General features: G+C 41.3%; 2 protein-coding genes across 4 annotated transcripts in view; both read right to left on the reverse strand.

Annotated features, from left to right (window-relative positions):
• Nucleotides 1–7,403, reverse strand: part of dip2bb (disco-interacting protein 2 homolog Bb) — a 38,311-nt gene extending 30,908 nt beyond the window's left edge. Inside the window, exon 1 of the mRNA XM_054616338.1 lies at nt 7,034–7,403. Coding sequence (XP_054472313.1) covers nt 7,034–7,121 — 88 coding nt within the window. The 5' untranslated portion in view covers nt 7,122–7,403. The remainder of the gene's footprint in view (nt 1–7,033) is intronic.
• Nucleotides 7,404–8,270: 867 nt separating this feature from the next.
• Nucleotides 8,271–17,848, reverse strand: atf7b (activating transcription factor 7b). Of its 3 annotated transcripts, none has more exons than XM_054616467.1 (12): nt 17,637–17,848; nt 16,490–16,551; nt 15,742–15,838; nt 15,178–15,305; nt 14,902–15,039; nt 14,023–14,180; nt 12,604–12,697; nt 12,363–12,482; nt 12,001–12,123; nt 11,210–11,398; nt 10,991–11,096; nt 8,271–10,179 (listed from the first exon to the last, which is right to left on the reverse strand). In XM_054616467.1, exons 2-12 carry the CDS (start codon nt 16,535–16,537, stop codon nt 9,944–9,946), a joined length of 1,437 nt encoding a protein of 478 aa, XP_054472442.1. In that variant the 5' UTR covers nt 16,538–16,551; nt 17,637–17,848; the 3' UTR covers nt 8,271–9,943. The 3 variants fall into 3 exon arrangements, with proteins under 3 accessions (XP_054472442.1, XP_054472441.1, XP_054472443.1); XM_054616466.1 differs by having other exon boundaries at nt 12,001–12,150; XM_054616468.1 differs by having other exon boundaries at nt 10,087–10,207; nt 12,001–12,150.
• Nucleotides 17,849–18,172: the final 324 nt, after the last annotated feature.

Below are 18,172 nucleotides of genomic sequence, written 5' to 3' on the forward strand. Positions count from 1 at the left end.
ATAAGTAAATCAGAAAATACTCAGTACTTTTTATTTGTGTTTTGTATACAAGAGTTTACAAAACCTTTTGGTTATTTCAAATAGACTATCTATTTATTTATATGGTGATATAGCGTTTTTGCCCAGCACTAGAACAAATCAATTAAATTATTCATCAAGTAAAAGTGCAAAACTTTAACTGGTTTCAGCTTGTCATATGCAAGGATTCAGTTATTTTCTTAGGGTTGAAAATAATGGAAGATGTCCCTCACAATTTTCCAGAACAAAAGGCGACGTCTTCAAATGTATAAACTATATATAAGTGGAAAAAAATCTAAAGTTTGAGAAGCTGGAACCAGTAAATTTTTATTTGATAAAAGGATTATAAAAATAGTTTGTGATTTATTTTTGGTCATCGACGTATTGTTTCAGACCGATTATATGACTTATCGGAATATTAAAGCACTTGCAACTGAAATAGTCATTACTTGCGATTCTTGTTGATTTACACAACTGGATTAAATGGCAGCAGACTCATGTTGTGCAGAGCCTGAAGCACGTGTTTCATGAAGTCTGACTGCAGCTACATCCATTTGGCATGTTTTAATAATTCAGTTAAAACAGTGACCTCACTGCTACTCACTCTTCTCCCTCAACCACTGTCATTTATTTCAGTTTATTTTAGCAAGAAGCTGCATAAAACAAACAGATCAGAGGAGGGTTGGTGCGAATTACCAAAATGTTTAGTGAAGCACAGCTTTAAAGCCAGAAGAGGTTGAGAGCCCACCTGCACTGTGAACTTGAAAGTGAGGTGATTTAGATACCGACCTGACAGTGCGTGTCTTTGCGGAGGTGTGCGCTCGAGTCCCATCTAAATTATTCAGTCTTTTTTGTACACAAGGCTTCAATGCATCCCCAGTGTTCGTGTGTGTGTGGGTCTGTGTGCACATTGAAATTAGACACATGGGGTGTTATATAATACTCGTACTTGATTTCCAAAAACACAAAATAAAAACTGGAATCCTGCTGTTGTGTGTCTGTGTCACATGGACGGCACAAGTGTCCCTTTTTTGTGGTCAAGTCTGCGGCCTGAAGCGCAGGCTGGAGATCAGAGTACATCTCCTCTGCAACAGTTAATGAGCTTTTAAATAGATAGGCTAAATCAGCTTCCTTCCTGTCCCTGTCAATGCTGTGCGCACACACATGCGTGAATAACTGCTTGCGTAAGCTTGGAGACACATATGTGCACACACATAAACAGTATTTTCCAGCCCTAAAGGAGACATTTGGTGATATTTTATATTTTTCTTATTACCAACTAATCCCATGAATACATCAAAACCAGGAATGAACTGATCCTACTAACAAGTCTTGTGTGTGTATCCATCAAATGATATATCTTATTCCTCTGTGACATAGACCTCCACTGTTTTCCAAAAACCTTAAAAAAAAGCATCAGTCGGCCACATGTTTCCTGGCTGGTATGTTCCTTTGTCATGATGGACAGCAGTTTATTTCCCGATACGGTTGCAACCGACAATTACTGTCATTATTGATTCATCTTGATGCTAATTATCTGAAATGTATTATTTTTCCTAAAACAGTGAAAAGTACTCATTGTAATATATTATATTTGGAGTCTTCCAAATGCAAAGATCTAGAGAGCTGCAAAAATTTGTCATTGAACCCTGAAATTAGTTAGTTTTCTTCCAAGACATAAAATATTTTGGTAAATATCCCACAGGGGAATTTTGAAGTTTAAATGTGTCTTACAAAAGGCAGTTGCTAACAAGTGGCTAAATGAGACTGCTAAAGGTCATCATGCCAAACATTGTTACTAGCTACCCATGGGCTTTTTGTCGAGTGAACCAGTGCGATGCTAACTTCCAGGTTGGCCTACAAAAATGCATCACCCCAGCATCACACTATTCAGTTTACAATGACAAAGAAAAGCATATAATCCTCAAATTTATCAAACTGGTTTCCGATTTTGTTTTTGTGTTGATTGACAAATTGATAAATCAATTTATCTTTTCAGCCCTTGAATACCACACAATCTATAATCCCACATCATCCAGCTTCCATAAATACATGTATTATGTGTATATGTATGTATATTAATCCAAAGCTAAAAAAAAATATATATATATATATATATATATATATATATATATATATATATAGTTTGCCACAGATGAGGCTGAGAAGCTGAAATACATTGAAAGACGGTCAAAATGTATTGTTGATTTTGGTCCTTTAGTGGAATTGTTGTCAGTCAATAAGTAAAGCATTGAACAACGGCAGCCTGACAGATAGAGAGAAGGCAGTGGTGGTGTCAGGGTGGGTGGGAGAGAGAGAGAGATCCCCGGCAGCAGTCCTGGCCCAGTGTGACTCACAGGCTAAGTGAGCCAGGCGTGTTGCCCCCTGATGCTCTGTGACCTAGATTGAGAAACGCAGGCAGGACCGTAATCTCTCGTCTCTCTCTCTCTCTCTCTCTCTCTTTCCCTCTATCACTCTCTCGGTGTGGAACAGGCTGCTGAGATGAAAACCTGCCTCTCAACAGCAGCAGCAGCATCGCAGACAGGCGACGGGATGGAGGCTTGTCACGAGAAAATCCACACATCCACTTATCAGCCTGGGCAGAGAACATAAAATGACTACATGTAGCTGTGCAATCTGTGCAGAACTGTCTGCTCTACTGGACATGTGATCCATTTGTAAGTCATTTATAGGGACGGTGCAGATACCATAGGTTATGAGTAGGGCTGTGTATAGTAAAGTATCAATACTAGTGCCGATATGACATCTACATTTTGACACACATATGTTTGAGCCATGCTAGCGGCACAGCTCTAGAGACAGCAATGCCAGTCTTTCTGTCGACGACTACTGGATGGATGCCATGAAATTTGGAACAGTCATTCATGTTCCCATCAGAATGAATTGTAATAACTCTGGCTTTCTCTCTAACGCTACAATTTATTGACATTCCCATCAGCCTCCACTCTACTTTGAGTTTACTGCTAATCAGCAAATGTGAGCGTGCCAACACACTATACAAAGGTGAACATGGTAAACATTTAGACTTGCACAAAAGCACCAATGTGCCTAAATAAAGCCTCACTGAGCTGCTAGCACGTCTGCAGACTCTCAGTCTTAGCGCCGGTGGTGGAAAAGTATTGATGGGTAGGTTTAGGTTGGTTAAATTATTGCAGCGGCAACTTTTTTATCTATCCTCACAATGATTGTGAGATAAACAGTAGAAAGTAAAGTAATCTACCAGGAATGTGCATGCATGTCTGTGGTTGGTCAATGTAGCGGCTACCTTACATTTACAAGACACTTTTTTTCATTTAACAAAAAATGCCAGACTTATGTTAAACACAAGCAGACTTGCCAGAATAAAATACAGTCCAAAATATGCAAGATCATGATTCAAACCAGTTCATATCTGACTAAGTTAACAAGATTACCAATCTGACCATATATTTAATGCAAACTTCGCTACTTGATGACAGACGCGTGAATGATGCCACGCACTGCCTGTTGTCTTCTGTGAACAGCATCTGTACAAAGCAAATCATCTCTGTTCGTTGTCACACACACTCAACATGAATACAGGAGCTGCAGACACTGTGATGCCCACACACTCCCAAGATGAGCATCTTAAACAGTTGTCGTTCAGTGCTCCAAATTCCAGTCCGGCTCAATCACCAAGTCTTTGATCCCCACAATGGCTTTCTTTGTGTATTTACAGTCACAGAGGTTAAAGTAGGTGGAGTTGCTCTCTCTCTCTCTCTCTCTCTCTCTCTCTCTCTCTCTCTCTCTCTCTCTCTCTCTCTCTCACATACACACACAAATGCACATACTAACACACATGCACACACACACACACACACACACACACACACACACACACACACACACACACACACACACACACACACACACACACACACACACACACACACACACACACACACACACACACACACACACACACACACATTGCAGCCAGCAACTATTGCTGTGAAAAAAACTGCTGATGCATATTTTCCTCAGTTTGTTGCTAGGGGAGTCCCATGCATCAAGACAACAATGGGGTGATTGTTGCCATGTAAAAGATATCCATGAGAAGGTTTCAGACTCTTTGGAGCGACCAGCTGCTGCTCGCCTCGTCCCGTCAGCGTTGAGCAGACGGCTAACGCACTTAATTGGGATAGGAGACGCGGGTACAGGAGCAGGGCATCTGGATAGCACCAGGCCTTTTTATTAGCAAAAGAGTCGTCTCTGATCTAAAGTTACACATGATGGAGCCATCAGAAGAAGGGAAGTCGCTCTGGGTGTGTCACTTTACCACACTCAAAACACTAAAGACCATCACAGGTGGCTCTCACTGTACTGACTTTGACTGCTCCAGTCAGACCATCTGACCGGAGCAAAGCAGCAGTTGTCTCCAAGCTGCTACACTGCAAAAAAAAGTCTGTAACTAGAAGAGGAAGGGGCTCAAGTCACATGACTTCATGAACTCAATCTTAAATCTAGCCAATTATATAACCTTGAGATCTGATGGACATATACATTTCAAATATATCTGATTCTAGCTTTTAAATATGAATATTTCCTGGTTTCTTCACTCCTCTACGACAGTAAACCGAATATTTTTGAGTTGTGGACAAACCCAGACATTTGAGGAAGTCAACTTGTGCTTTCAGAAACACTGATTTTTCTGACAATTTATAGACCAAACAACTAATCAATTAATGAATAATATAATTTGTAGATCTATCGACAATGAAAATAATAATTCTAATGATTACTTCCAGACTTGAGTTGGATTTGACAAAAGGTTTCTTATTTATTTTTTTATATGCAAAAATAACCAGTAGTGTTGAAACGATAGATCGATCAACAGAAAACTAACCGTCCTAAATTTTTATAAATTAAGTATTAATCTCTGTTTTATATCACTGTAAACGCAATATAATTTGAGTGTTAATGGGACAAGCAATTTGAAGACGATACGTTTTTGACTTTGACCTTCAACTGGTCATTTTTTTAAATTCTATTCAGGAATAATTCACTGAAAATGAAAATAGTCAAAAGGCCTCAGCTCTAATATCGAATAACGAATGTTTTCTACAAAGTGAATTTAGTAAAGTTCAAATATTGATATTGATGAACAATGATATTAGCTAACAGTATTTTAAAAGTATCTTTAACTGACAAGAAGTTTCTACTTCTTTCATTTTTAGATATTAAAAATACTCCAGAGGTTTTTTTTTCTAACCATGTCTATTTATCTACACTTTTACAATAGATTTAATTCAAATTTTGCTCACAAGACTTGAGATATATGGGACTCACGCAGACTGTTTCACAATCAAAACCTCACTGTTTACACACTATGGCACTTACAGAAAGTACAGTTAAAGCTGACAAAACAAGAGCTTTTGCAATCACACCACAGTTTTAAAACATAACCCACACCAGGTTGATGAAGCTGTTACTAAACCCGGCTAACAAATCCTGTTGCTATCAATATACAATAATGTATTCCAGTACATATTGTTCACTTGATTACAGCCTCTCACCCATGTTAAGTCAGCTGAACACCGGGTGAACATCCCCTCCTCCATTATCCAGCCTCGTTATCACATAGTTAATTGGTGTCTATTATTAACCAGAACACACATTGAACTCTACAGCAGCTCAGGTCAAAGCAAAGCAGGGCCCCACTCTGTATAATGAATGACATTCTGTCTAGCTAAACTGATACCTACAGACAACAAGCAGCTATTCAATAAATTAGTCTATAAACACCAAATACACAAAAGGCCTCAGCTTGGTTGAACTTTAAGATTAATAAAGTGGAACAAGGGACTGGAAAATCATTGAGATCCACAGCCGGTTGTGCGGAAAGACTGCCAGCTAGATTGTCTATTTAAGTCCTCAAACACATGCCCAAAAATATATATTATTTATATATATATTCATTTTGATGAATGAGAGATATTGTTCTCAACACTGACTATGTTACTATAACAAAAATGAATAGGATTAGTTGAAAAAGTGCACAGTAATGATGGCTTCCACCTCAGTTTTTCTTTTCACCTGTTCTTCTGAACAGGCAGGACAATTCCAGGTATCAGCAAGTGTCCATAGAGAGGAGACTCAGGCATCATTAGTGGGCCATACATCCTCCTGCTTGGCTCTCCATGAGAAACACAACATTACTCATCCACCCCCGGGGCACCTGAGAGCTGCACAGCACCAATCAAGCTGCTGCACTGTGATTCACAGTGTGAGGAGGAGACTTGCATAACAGCCATATTCCCATTTCCCACAGTCACTCTTAAACAAATAACCCTCCTATATCTGCTGCAGTTTCAGGGTTCAGGCTCTGAGAGCAGCTGAGTGTTGGAGGGGCCACAGCATAATTTAGTGTCCACCAATGTCTGAGGCTGCACATGCACACACACACACACACACACACACACACACACACACACACACACACACACACACACACACACACACACACACACACACACACACACACAGAGAGAGAGAGAGAGAGAGAGAGCCTCTGGGTAGACAAAGTTGACCCATTTTCTCCAACAGGAGTGTATATGCGTATATAGCTGTGAGGATGAGCAATGTATGACATATATGTAGGCAGATAATGTGGATCAAAACAAGAACATGGAGCGGTGAAAGCTTTAAACATTATATATCACTAACACAAACACACATATATTCATATTGTGTAGCAATCTATTCAAATAAATGCCTTCAGAACAATAAAAGCAACAAAGATAGTTGATGGAGAAATGACAGCTTGAAAAAAGGAGGTCAGTGTGTTTTATTTTTAATCATTTGTTGTAGTCGTGCCCGGATCCACTGCAGCAGCACCGAGTCTCACTCAGCTGACACGGGACGACTGTTTGTGGCTGGTGCACGTAAACAAGCTCGAGATCTACACTTAAACTTCCGTTTGCACTGATTACTGCGGAATATGTAACTATTTAAACCCGCTGTGTGGAAACCTCACCTTCGGATAGCTCCAGGTCCAACTCCGCCAGCTGGTCCCTGACCTCTTTAGGCAGAGCCGACAGATCAACGCCGCGGTCGGTCATCATCGGAAGCACAGCGGCCTGCGGGACGTTCGTTATATCTCGGATGACGGCAAGTACGGTCCAGCATGAAAACTATGACCAGCAAAATCAGGATGCAGTAGTGGTGGTGGTGGTGGTGTTTACTCCATCTCCGCGACTCCCCGACACCGCCATGACTGTGGGAGATGGGAACAACTCGCCAGAGGAGTCTGTCAGTCACGTGACCCGGGCTGGACGGTGGGATGAAGCAGGCTCTCTGCTCCCTCTGCTGTTGTGTTTTTACAGCATTCCTCCGGATCCAACTCACCTGCCAGCCTCCCCTCAGGTGGGAACTAGCCCCAGTTTGTGCTTCTTATTCATTTCCATTACACCGGAGTCAATCGGCTCATCCGATTTTCCCAAAAATGTCCACAGTGTGGAAAAAAACCCATCTAGTCCTGAATGTAATTTAAATTATCTAAAAATGACTCTTCTAACAATCTGGATGAATAATATTAAGTTCAAGTGTAAGATTCTTAAAATTTCTGTGTTGAATTTGTACAAGGTGAAACAAAAGTTTTATCACCAACAATCTGTTTCTACAGGCATACAGATGCTACATTGTTGGTTATTGGTTATTACACAAATATATATACACATTTATACACACACACATATATATATATACACAAATATACAGCGGGTAAAATAAGTATTGAACACGCCCAGCCAATCACCTGACTTGAATCCAATAGAAAATCTATGGAAAGAACTAAAGATCAGAGTTCATACGGAACCTTCAAGATTTGAAGACTGTTTGTGTGGAAGAATGGGCCAAAATCACACCTGAGCAATGCATGCGACTAGTTTCTCCATACAGGAGGCGTCATTACCAACAAAGGCTTTTGTACCAAGTATTAAATACATTTCAGTAAGCGTGTTCAAAACTTTTTCCCTCTGTCATTCCATTTTATTACACATAACTTAATTTCTGAACTTATTTGTTTGGTTTTCTTTGTATGTATGGATTATATTAGGCATTTTGACATGTCATAACAGGGTAAATACAAGTCTAACTGATAAAATAAACTATGGTCCCATGAAACAGATCCACAGCTCTGTGACATTAGTGTGATGCTGATACGCGAGACACACAAAGTGGAGATAGGTGGAAAGATGCTGATGAGGTTTTTTTTCATTAATTTATTTTATTATTTGCCCGAGACAACTTATTCATTAGTTGAGACTATACACAAGTATTTTTTTTCCATCTTGATGCCTGAGTATTTGACAAACTCTCCATACAGATATCAGAGACATTTTATTATGTGGGTCAACCTGCGTTTACACATAAAAGACACAATCACATGATGGAAAAAAGCATGACATGCCCTCAGAGAAAAATAAGCATCTGTCAAAACAATGACATGTTATTAAAAATAAAACATAGACACAGAGTGACAAGGGGAAATAAAACATGATAGTCTTGGAAGTACACGGCGGTATAAAATTTGCATTTTAAAACTTGAATTTCAAAAGAAGCACCTCGCACAACTATTTGGATATACTTCATGGTACAAGACGGCTTTTCAAATGTTGGAAAGCACCTTCTCTACTGGTGTGCACTAATCACCTATTTCATCCATTCGAGAATATTTTCATCTCATTTTTTCTGCTCACCTCATAACTTGAGCTTTCAACTTATATAGACCAAACCCCTCTAAGCGGCTGGGCTACACACTACAAATAAATGCAAGAACATTGATATTCAATAGAAAAATATATTGCACTACTATTTTCCTCAACTGAAATGCCAAGGTAAGTGATTTAAAATCGGTTATGTGTGTATGTATACGTTTGATTATTGTTTAAAGGCCTTCTAAAGCTAACCATTTCTACAGTGTCACATTAGGACTGAGGATGGAATCCTTAAATAACAAGGAACATTTTTGCATCGGTAATTTCATGTTTTAAAACAGAAGAAAAGCAGATCAATAAAACGTGATAGTATGATGAAGCACAATCAAACAGTGGTATTCTTGAGCCTTGAGTAATCCATGCAGTCAATAGGGTTTGATACTTACAAGACTAATGTAATGACATCCATTCCAAATGGGTTAAAACTGATGGTAAAAAAGTCAGGCACACACTCACAGGGTAAACTGTGTACACATCGATAATTTGGTTTGTTATGCACTCGGCTGACAAAACCGTTATGTGTGTTGAAGGAGAATCAACTCAAAAGGGAAACACAGAACAGAAAAACGGACAGGTTGAAAAGTCAACATAAAAAACAAAACAAAACAAAAAACATTCCAGGCTGCCATTTAGTGAAATCAGCCAGCCAATCTCTCACCGTACTTCCACTGCATCAGCAAACATTATGTCGACGACCAGAATCAGGCATAAAAATCTTTTCATACAAATGAAAAATACAAGTAAAACTGTCAGCCTGGAAATAAAACAACCTCATCACAGCCAGCGTGAGGGACTGATGTTGAAAGTGAAATGAAAATAAACTGACGAACTTCACGTAAAAAGTGTTTAGTCATCATTTTCATCCCAATCTAAAACTTTTTCCAAATGTCACGACTGAACAAGAAATGACCCCAAACCCTGCAGAGTGAGTGTCCGACGTGTTAACATATGTACAAACGGTAAGTGGCAAGGCGTCTCAGAACAGGTGGGACTGGAGCGTTGACGGAGGCACTGCGCCGTGTCTTTGTGTGATTATCACTGGCTGTGAGGGGATGAGAGTATCTTAGTCTGGGGTGTGGTTTGAGGGCAGGTCCCTCTTTTCAAACGCTTTGCACCAGTCCGGCCACCAAATGCCACTTGAGTTTATACTGGCTACCTGCGTCAGCACATCATCTAAGGGCTGACTGTGACTGCGTCGTCATGACAACCCCTCCTGGCTGGCCCGATCCCATGCCTGCCAAAACCGACATAGCGACGGCCTCTGCGGCGCGGACGCTCAGCCCGTTGATGGTTGCCCCCGGACTGCCGACCGAGGCGGGTGGTGACGGCCCGTGCTGTATAACGGCCGCTGGGGAGCCTATGGGTTCACTGGAAGTGTCTCTGGAGGTTTCCTCTCCTCCTGTAGCTAGAGACAAAGAGAAGAAACATTCACCCTTAAAGAGGTGAGCGAGTTAAAATAACTCATTAGATGGATGAGATGATAGATGGGTTCTGACAAAAGAATTGAAACAGTGCAGGAAGCTCGTTGGTCAGTGGAGATGTCATAAAACATTTTTTTCCTTCCTGCTACAGTTTCCGATATTTAACTTGAGTACTGATCCGATACCAGTGGGTTAAAACAAAATTTTGCATGTGTGTGTGTAAATATATATTGCAATCATTGTTGTATGGCCTGGCTCAGATTAAAACCTTTGTAAAACATGAACAAATACATAAAGAGAATGATTGCCATTAAACTGCTATTTTATTTTCTAGTAATGTTCCAGATTTTTCAGTGTAAAATATTACCACATTGCAGATTTTTTGCTAGCTCTGGATAACGTTACAATCTATCACCTGCCCGATTAGTACTGCGCAGGTGCATGTGCAATCCTCAATTGAGATGAGGAAGAAGCGAGATGGCTCACTTGTTATCTACTCCCATTACCGATTTCAAATGCAGAGAAAGTTTTTTCCAGAGTTAGTGATGGAAGTATGTAACGAGGGAGCCATCTCACGTCTTTCTTATCTCTGTTAAGACTTGGTTAGCGAGTGACACGTGTTGTTGGTGTTGTTCCTCTGTAGCATAAATGAGCTGACAAACGATGTGATAACATTGTGATATCGATGCGTAGACTTGCGTACTCGCAGATACCCGATCCAGCTTTTTAATGCTGTATTGGAGGCATTTCCGAGACGGGTACCGGAACAACTCTATTGGTTGGCTCAATGGTTACCTAAGAAAGCTGCCTTCTTCTGCATAGCAGTGACCGGGCAGTCCTTGTGGGCCAGGAGGAGCTGCTTCAGCTGAGCCACCTCGTTCCTCAGATGGCCTACTTCATTCTGATGGAAACACAAAACATACAGCACCCAAATCATTGATTTACATGACCAAACTGTGTGCATAATGAAACTACCGATACAACGCTGGAGTGAGAGGGAGATGGAAGACTCACACTCAGGGACACATTCATGTTGGCAAGATCATCCGCCTTCTTCTCCAAAGAGTTAACCCATATCTTTCGTTTTTGCCTGCAGCGAGAGGCGGCCGCCCGGTTTCTCTCCAGGAAACGCTCCCTCCTCTCGTCAGGGTCCATCTCTGAAGCCCTCCGCCGCCGGCCTCCGGTTGGCTGAGCAGGGGACACCTTGGGAAAGAGGAGGGGCGCCAAGTGAATACTTCTAGGTTACATGTATGTCCAGAATTTTTGCACTCAAACTTTTGCTTTTCCTCCAGATGCCTCTAATTCTGTTATGTTCTGAAGTACCCTGCAGAGGTAGTTGTACTTTTCTAACAAGAAGCATTTAATAAATATGCTAATGTTTAAATACATTATTATACAAATGTAATAATGTAAACAGCATTTCGTCTCCCCTTTATTCCACAACTGACATGCTAAGCGGTGAACACAGAGCCTGCCCTGCACTTCCTGTTCCTCACCCACATGCCCCCAGACACACCTGGTGGAGATCTACACTCTGAGTGCACTTTTCTAGTTAGTTTACGCTGCAGCACATTCTGCCTCTCTGATGTCCACCTACAACATCTAATTAGTATGTTCCAAATACTCTTTTTTTAGGGGGTTGAGTGTTTTTATACTGAAGACAGAATATGGATTGAGTATTATCTCAGGAACTCATGTATTGGTTTACATTAATGTCAATAAAAAGGGTCTCTGTACAATGTAGGCATTTATGCATCTGATCCTTGTTAGGATCTGTACAGAAGCATATGTGGAATGTGTATTACCTGGGGTTGCGCAGGTGATGGTGCATCAGAGTTCTGAGAGGGTTGCTGGCTCTGTTCCGGTCGCTGGGGGACAGCAGGGATGGATCCTGACCCCCCGCCAGCCCCATCTTGTGCTCCCGGGCCCTGATGAGTAAGAGCTGCTTTAAGCCGCTACAAACACACACAAACAACACTCTGTGTAAGTCATTTAACTCTAAGCTCACCTAAAGAGCTATTAAAATAGTGACAAAAACTCAATGACATTATACATCACACTTTAAGTTTAAAAGCTATTTTACAAATGCAAATTTTGTTTGTATAAATGACTTTTTTTTCAGAGTGTGCAGCCCTCAAAATGATGCCAATTTGACTGATCATCTCACCATCTTGGTCTCAGAGTGCAGACTATACCCAGACGGGGAGGATGACGCACTGCTGGCTCCTCCAACTGGAGGTCCTGGAATCCCAGGGATGTTAGGCACCGAGTTCGCTGGCCTTGCAAGCTACACATTACAACAAATACACAAGAGAGAGAGAGAGAGGATGGAATATGGTAAGTTTAAAGAAAATAATAAAAGTATTATTTGTTATATCTTTTTTTCACGTTTTACTTAAATTACTTACAGATATAACTGAGGTCATCTGCACAGGACTGGGCAGGAGGGGGACTGTCTGTCCATTAGGAAGCCTCACCAGTGGATAAGCGCTTGTTGGGGAGCTGTTGACAAAATCAAATACTTGTAAATGGCTGATCCTCCATTCTGTGCCCATTGACAGAATACAGATTGAGACCAAGGCCGACACTCTCTCTAAGTGTTAACTGTACCTAGCCTCTCAAGTCCCAATGAAACTGCAGTTGGAGAATATGTGGGCGAGGTATCATCTTCAGAAGGATTTGCTTTGATCTCTTAAAAGTAGTCATAATTTAGGGAGTATCTGTAGAATCACAGCAATATGGAGCTGTAGAGAACTGTTAGCGTCCACCCACACCTACTTCACCTGCGTTGTTAGATCAGGAAGCAGAGGACGGTGGAGAAATAAATAAATTAGACTTCAACCAGAAAAACAATGGTGGGAAAAAGAAAATCAAAACATAATCAAAAATGCGAATTTCTGCTTTGCATCATTTTATCCAATTAGACATTTGAGTGAAATTGTAATTAGCAGATACATTTTTAAGTTTTGGCCAAAAAAGTGTTTGACCTTTAACCACCAAATTCTAATCAGTTCATCCTCGAGTCCTAGAAGACGTTTGTGCCAAATTTCAAGAAATTCCCTCCAGGCGATCCAGAGATATGATGTTCACAAGAATGGGACATACAGTTGGACTGACAGACAAATGGACAACTCGAAAACATAATGCAAAAACACAATATCAAAATGATCTGAATAAAAACAACCAATGGCGAACAGCATGTGAGTAAACATGTTGCAGAAATTTAACCCAACATGCAAGCTCACAAAATAAAAGATTTATTACAACTTGAGGTGCTAAAGCAGGAGCAAGTTTCTTGTTCTCATCACGATAACGTGATAATTTACCTTCAACCAATAGTCATTTTTTACTGAATAGAGTACTAACGGATCACACCATAACTCAGTGCAACCTGCGTTAACATTGGCTGTTAAATTGTTATTAAGCAAAGGAAGGCTGCGTTACCCACCGGCTGCATACAGTTAACCTTACTAGCTCTCCCCCCGACGATGTTACACTGATTTGTTTTGTTAACAAATTGACACAGATTTTTCAATCTTTGCGCTGTTGATAAGCAGCACTGCAAACATTGCCGTCATACAAGGAATATGCATTTTTAGTAAGTTATTTGAGTTTCTCGAGAAATCATTTCAGCCCTATTCGACAAATGACAAGACTGAAATCTTTCCACCTATCCAGTGCTAAATTTTCATACCAAGTTTATATCGACAAACTCCAAAAGACTGACATTTTTGTGTACATATTCCCTGTATATCAATTTTAAGATGTATTTAAATACAGCCCCAGACCTAAAGAAATGCAAATAACAGGAACACACTGTAGTTTACCTGAGCTGTCTGTTGGAGGGCGGCGTTTGCGTGATGACAGATGTTGGAGATGGCAGAGTTGGGTGAAGTGCGTCATTGCTCAGGTGAAGGGGAAGAAAACCTGGGCGCACAATGGTTGGAGTAGGGGCAGAGCTTAGCACCGGCTTTGTAAGAATCTCCTGTTGACAAATCAAACGATGATTATCAAATATATTCTCCATTCATAAATGCATTTTTTCTGCGTGAACAGGAAACTCATTTTTGATGTTCAAGCGGCAAGTCTTTAAGGTCGACTCCATCTATAACCTTTTCTAGGTTTTACCAAATGGGAGCACCCACTCAGTCGTTAGCAAAAAGCAGTGACTCAGGTTACCAAAGTTAGTACATCGATAAGGTTATGAATGCATGAATGCTAGCACTAGCTGAGTCAACATTAGCTGTGCTAAATTTGGAAATAACTGAGGGTTGGTGTGTTATTTTTAGGTGGGGTTATATGACCAATTTGTCAATCGGGTCTTGTGGCTTTCAATAGATCATAAAAAAAACAGTCAGTTTAAATGTATGTTAATTCTATAATATTTTCCCCAATCCACCTTGCCATCAGATTGCCCTTTCTGACAGGGAACAAAAGCCTTTATATTGCTGTCTTCAAAAGCCACCATACTCAATTGACAAAAACAGTAATTTACCTCAACACTGAAGTTGCTGGTATATTGCTCCATCGAGCAGTTAGCTAGTTATTGTGTGACTTTGCGGATCCTAACCAATGTGGCATCCACACAGCAGTACATCACTTAGCTTCCGTGCGATCCTCCTGTCTGCGTCTCCAAACTTGGAGAATGTGAACTGGCTGTGACTTGCTAGTCACGTATAATCACAGTGTGTGGCAATGCATTGTACCTTGCCTCCCACCCTTGAGTCTCTGCTGTTGTCGGACATGCTGGAAGAGGAATCTGGACTTCCGGGTGAGGATGAATCCACTTGCAAAGGACCCTCATCTTCAACTTTTACTTCAGACGGTGTTTGTAAAGGTGCAGCCTGAATAGAGAGCAGAAGATGAATATACCCTTTCAGATCATCTGAAATAATAAAATGGTGATATCACCTTTATCTAATAACCTGAGGAAACCAACAGTGTGCCATTCATTCAATGTGTTCATTCATCCCTTTTCTCACCGGATGCTTTGTCCGCTGGTCGTCATCGTGTGCTTTGGTAAACTCATGTTCAAAGGAGCTGGCTAGCTCATTGAATAACCCCACTTCTTCACAGTTCTTCAGAAAACGTGTGGGCGTTGGTGTCTGGTCTGCAAAAACACCCAAAAAACAAACAAAAAAAACCCAGTATGTTAGTCGAGAGGGTAACAGGACAGAAGTATCTCCTTCTCAAAAGACATTACAGTACAGTCATTTAGCAGACGCTTTTATCCAAAGCGACTTACAATCAGTAGTATATTACATATCATTCACCCATTCACACACTGATGACAGGGCTACCATGCAAGGTGCCACCATCAGACTCTAACTAACATTCATGCAACATCCAGTCCACACCGATGGCAAGCCTTCGGGAGCAACTTGGGGTTAAGTGTCTTGCCCAAGGACACATCGACTGCCGAAGCCGGGTATCGAACCAGACATCCAAGTAGTACATCAATACAGGTGTTCAGGGCATTGACAATTCAATAAATCTTTATCTCAGCTTCATTTAAGAAATACTATTGTAAATGGTAATGACATTACCTGCAATGATAACAGAGTCTGTTCTGGCAGGACCAAATTTTAATGTCATTTCATGCTTGTGCTTGTGCACCGACAGGTGGTCTTCATTTGTGAATCTCTGCAAAAAATAAAACAGAAGATAAGAAAGAATATAAGGTGTAGCATCAGTGTGCCTACTGCGCTGCCAGCAAATTACAAGGAATTCATTAAAATAAGTTAATTATAGATGAGAGATAAACAATAACACCTGCTTTCTGAGCAGATTGTCCACAGGGAGGTGTGGCTTTATCATTAGCTACTCTTTTTGCATTTGTACAGTACCTTCAAGGTGGAGTCTGCAATTCTAAAGAAAGTTGTTGATATTTGTTATCAACACCAAAACAAATACACCTCTCCAGACAGTGCTCCTTCAGTATTCTAGCATGTACCAGATTTACCAACCCACTCGCTCCCACTGACTTTCTCCTTGTACATGCTGGCTGTGTGTGCACGCCAGGATTTTTTTCAGTGGCACACACAGAACAGACAGGCAGCAAACCATGAGGACATATTCGCTGAATTTGACAAAAAGTGTATTGGATGGGAATCACAGAATCCACCTTTAACTGCAAGGCTAGCTGTAAGTCAAATAGCAGCTCATGTAATAATAAGAAAGAGGCAGATTTGTTTCAGATTGCTGGGCTTGATGATCAGAGGTGTGAAATGTAAAGAGAGTGAAAGAGGGTGTTATAGAGATATGCATATGAATTAAAGCATTCTCCAATCGTACCTGCCCACATCCAGGGGCAGTGCATACAAAGGGTCGATCATCCCCCATCTCAGACAAATGTTCTGCAAAATAGAGCAACAAAAACAGATATTTATTAATGGCTGTACTCATTTACGCATATGGAGGCAATCAAATAGCTGATTCTCAAGTTACTTAGACACAATATATTACTGGTATTGGTTTAATGCTACTGAATGTTTCAATAGTTTAACTGTCTATGTCTATGTCTATATATATAAATAATACTGGCTTGAGAACATGGAATATGATGAACCCACAAGCAACTGGCTGACAAGAAAACACTCAAACAATCACTGTTTATTATTTGTGTATGTATGCATGTGATTTAATTGGACACTGTATCAACCTGCAGGTTCAGTCAATGGTGCTATAACATGACTACTATGCACCTTCTGATAAACACAATCAGTTTAGCGCCATTTATTGCATGTGCGCACCTGTCACCGAGAACGTACAGGAAACATCCTGGGGGAAACTGGTTAGGGGGGAAACAGGCCAAGACTGCTGGCCTGTTATGAACATTTGTTTTGGTTTCGGAAAATTGGCGTTTTGACGGGAACGACGAGGCAGCAGAGTCAACGCGAGACACCGTGTCACCCAAATGTCACCGAGTCAGAGGCGCAGCTGCAGATCACTCGAGGTCGTTGGGCTTCGTTCCTAGGGACGGACTGTGGACAGGTTAACCTCAAGACTCAAGTCCTAGGCTAGCTCTGACTTCCTCACAGATGGGCCTTAAGCTAGCATCACCTAACAGCTAACCACACCAGCAGGCTGTGTGTCCTAACCCTGACAGCCCCGCCACTGTATCGCACATGGGAGCTAACATGAAGACAGCCATCTCCAGGTACAGGTCGACCGGATGCGCCTCAGCAAGCCAACGTTGTAATGTGGCTACCAGTCACAACACAGCTAGCTAAGCTAATGCTAATGCTAGCTCGGTTTAGCTTAGCCTTACCTTGGTGTGGACCGCCTAAGCTAAACGTTAGCACGCTAATGCTAAAGAAAGCGGTGTTCCCAAACTAACCCACTGTCGCGTGCAAACATCACATTTCCCCCAAATTGATTGAATTGGCTTTACAAAACGTCACGCTTTACGATTGATGATCCTAAATGTGAGCAGACTCACCCGACGGTGTCGCCTGTGTTCTCCCCCCTCCCTGCTCCGGACAGTGCTGCCGTACCGATGGCTGCCCGTTGTTGACACTCTGACACTTCCATTAGCACCGCGAGAGCTGAGAGCTGGAGCGCGGCGTCGACGTTACGTAACAGCACTGACGTCGGGGGGACGTGAACGTGAGGCCGGGGACGTAACCAGCCTTCACGTGCGTTAACAGAGCAGCTTTACTTGACATCAATACCATGGGACTCCTCTCCCGACACCTTAACCTTCTGAGCACGACTCGTTAAAGACTCTCAGCCACATATGCATAAACCAGTTACATAATGTTGACTTATTTCCGGGTGGTTAACAAATCCCTTCTAGTGTGGCAGGACACATGGATGTAGCCTTCCTCCTGTCCTGTCCTGGTGGTACTTGATAGACCAAATGTCAGGTATAAATAGAAGAAAATCAAAAGGTCATGAGGCATCTGATTTTACCATATTCACATCTGCTGTGTGTGAAGCTGCAATTGGATCAGATGCATCAACGTGTAGGGCACA

This window comes from Anoplopoma fimbria, chromosome 17 (assembly GCF_027596085.1).
Source record: "Anoplopoma fimbria isolate UVic2021 breed Golden Eagle Sablefish chromosome 17, Afim_UVic_2022, whole genome shotgun sequence".
Lineage (NCBI taxonomy): Eukaryota > Metazoa > Chordata > Actinopteri > Perciformes > Anoplopomatidae > Anoplopoma > Anoplopoma fimbria.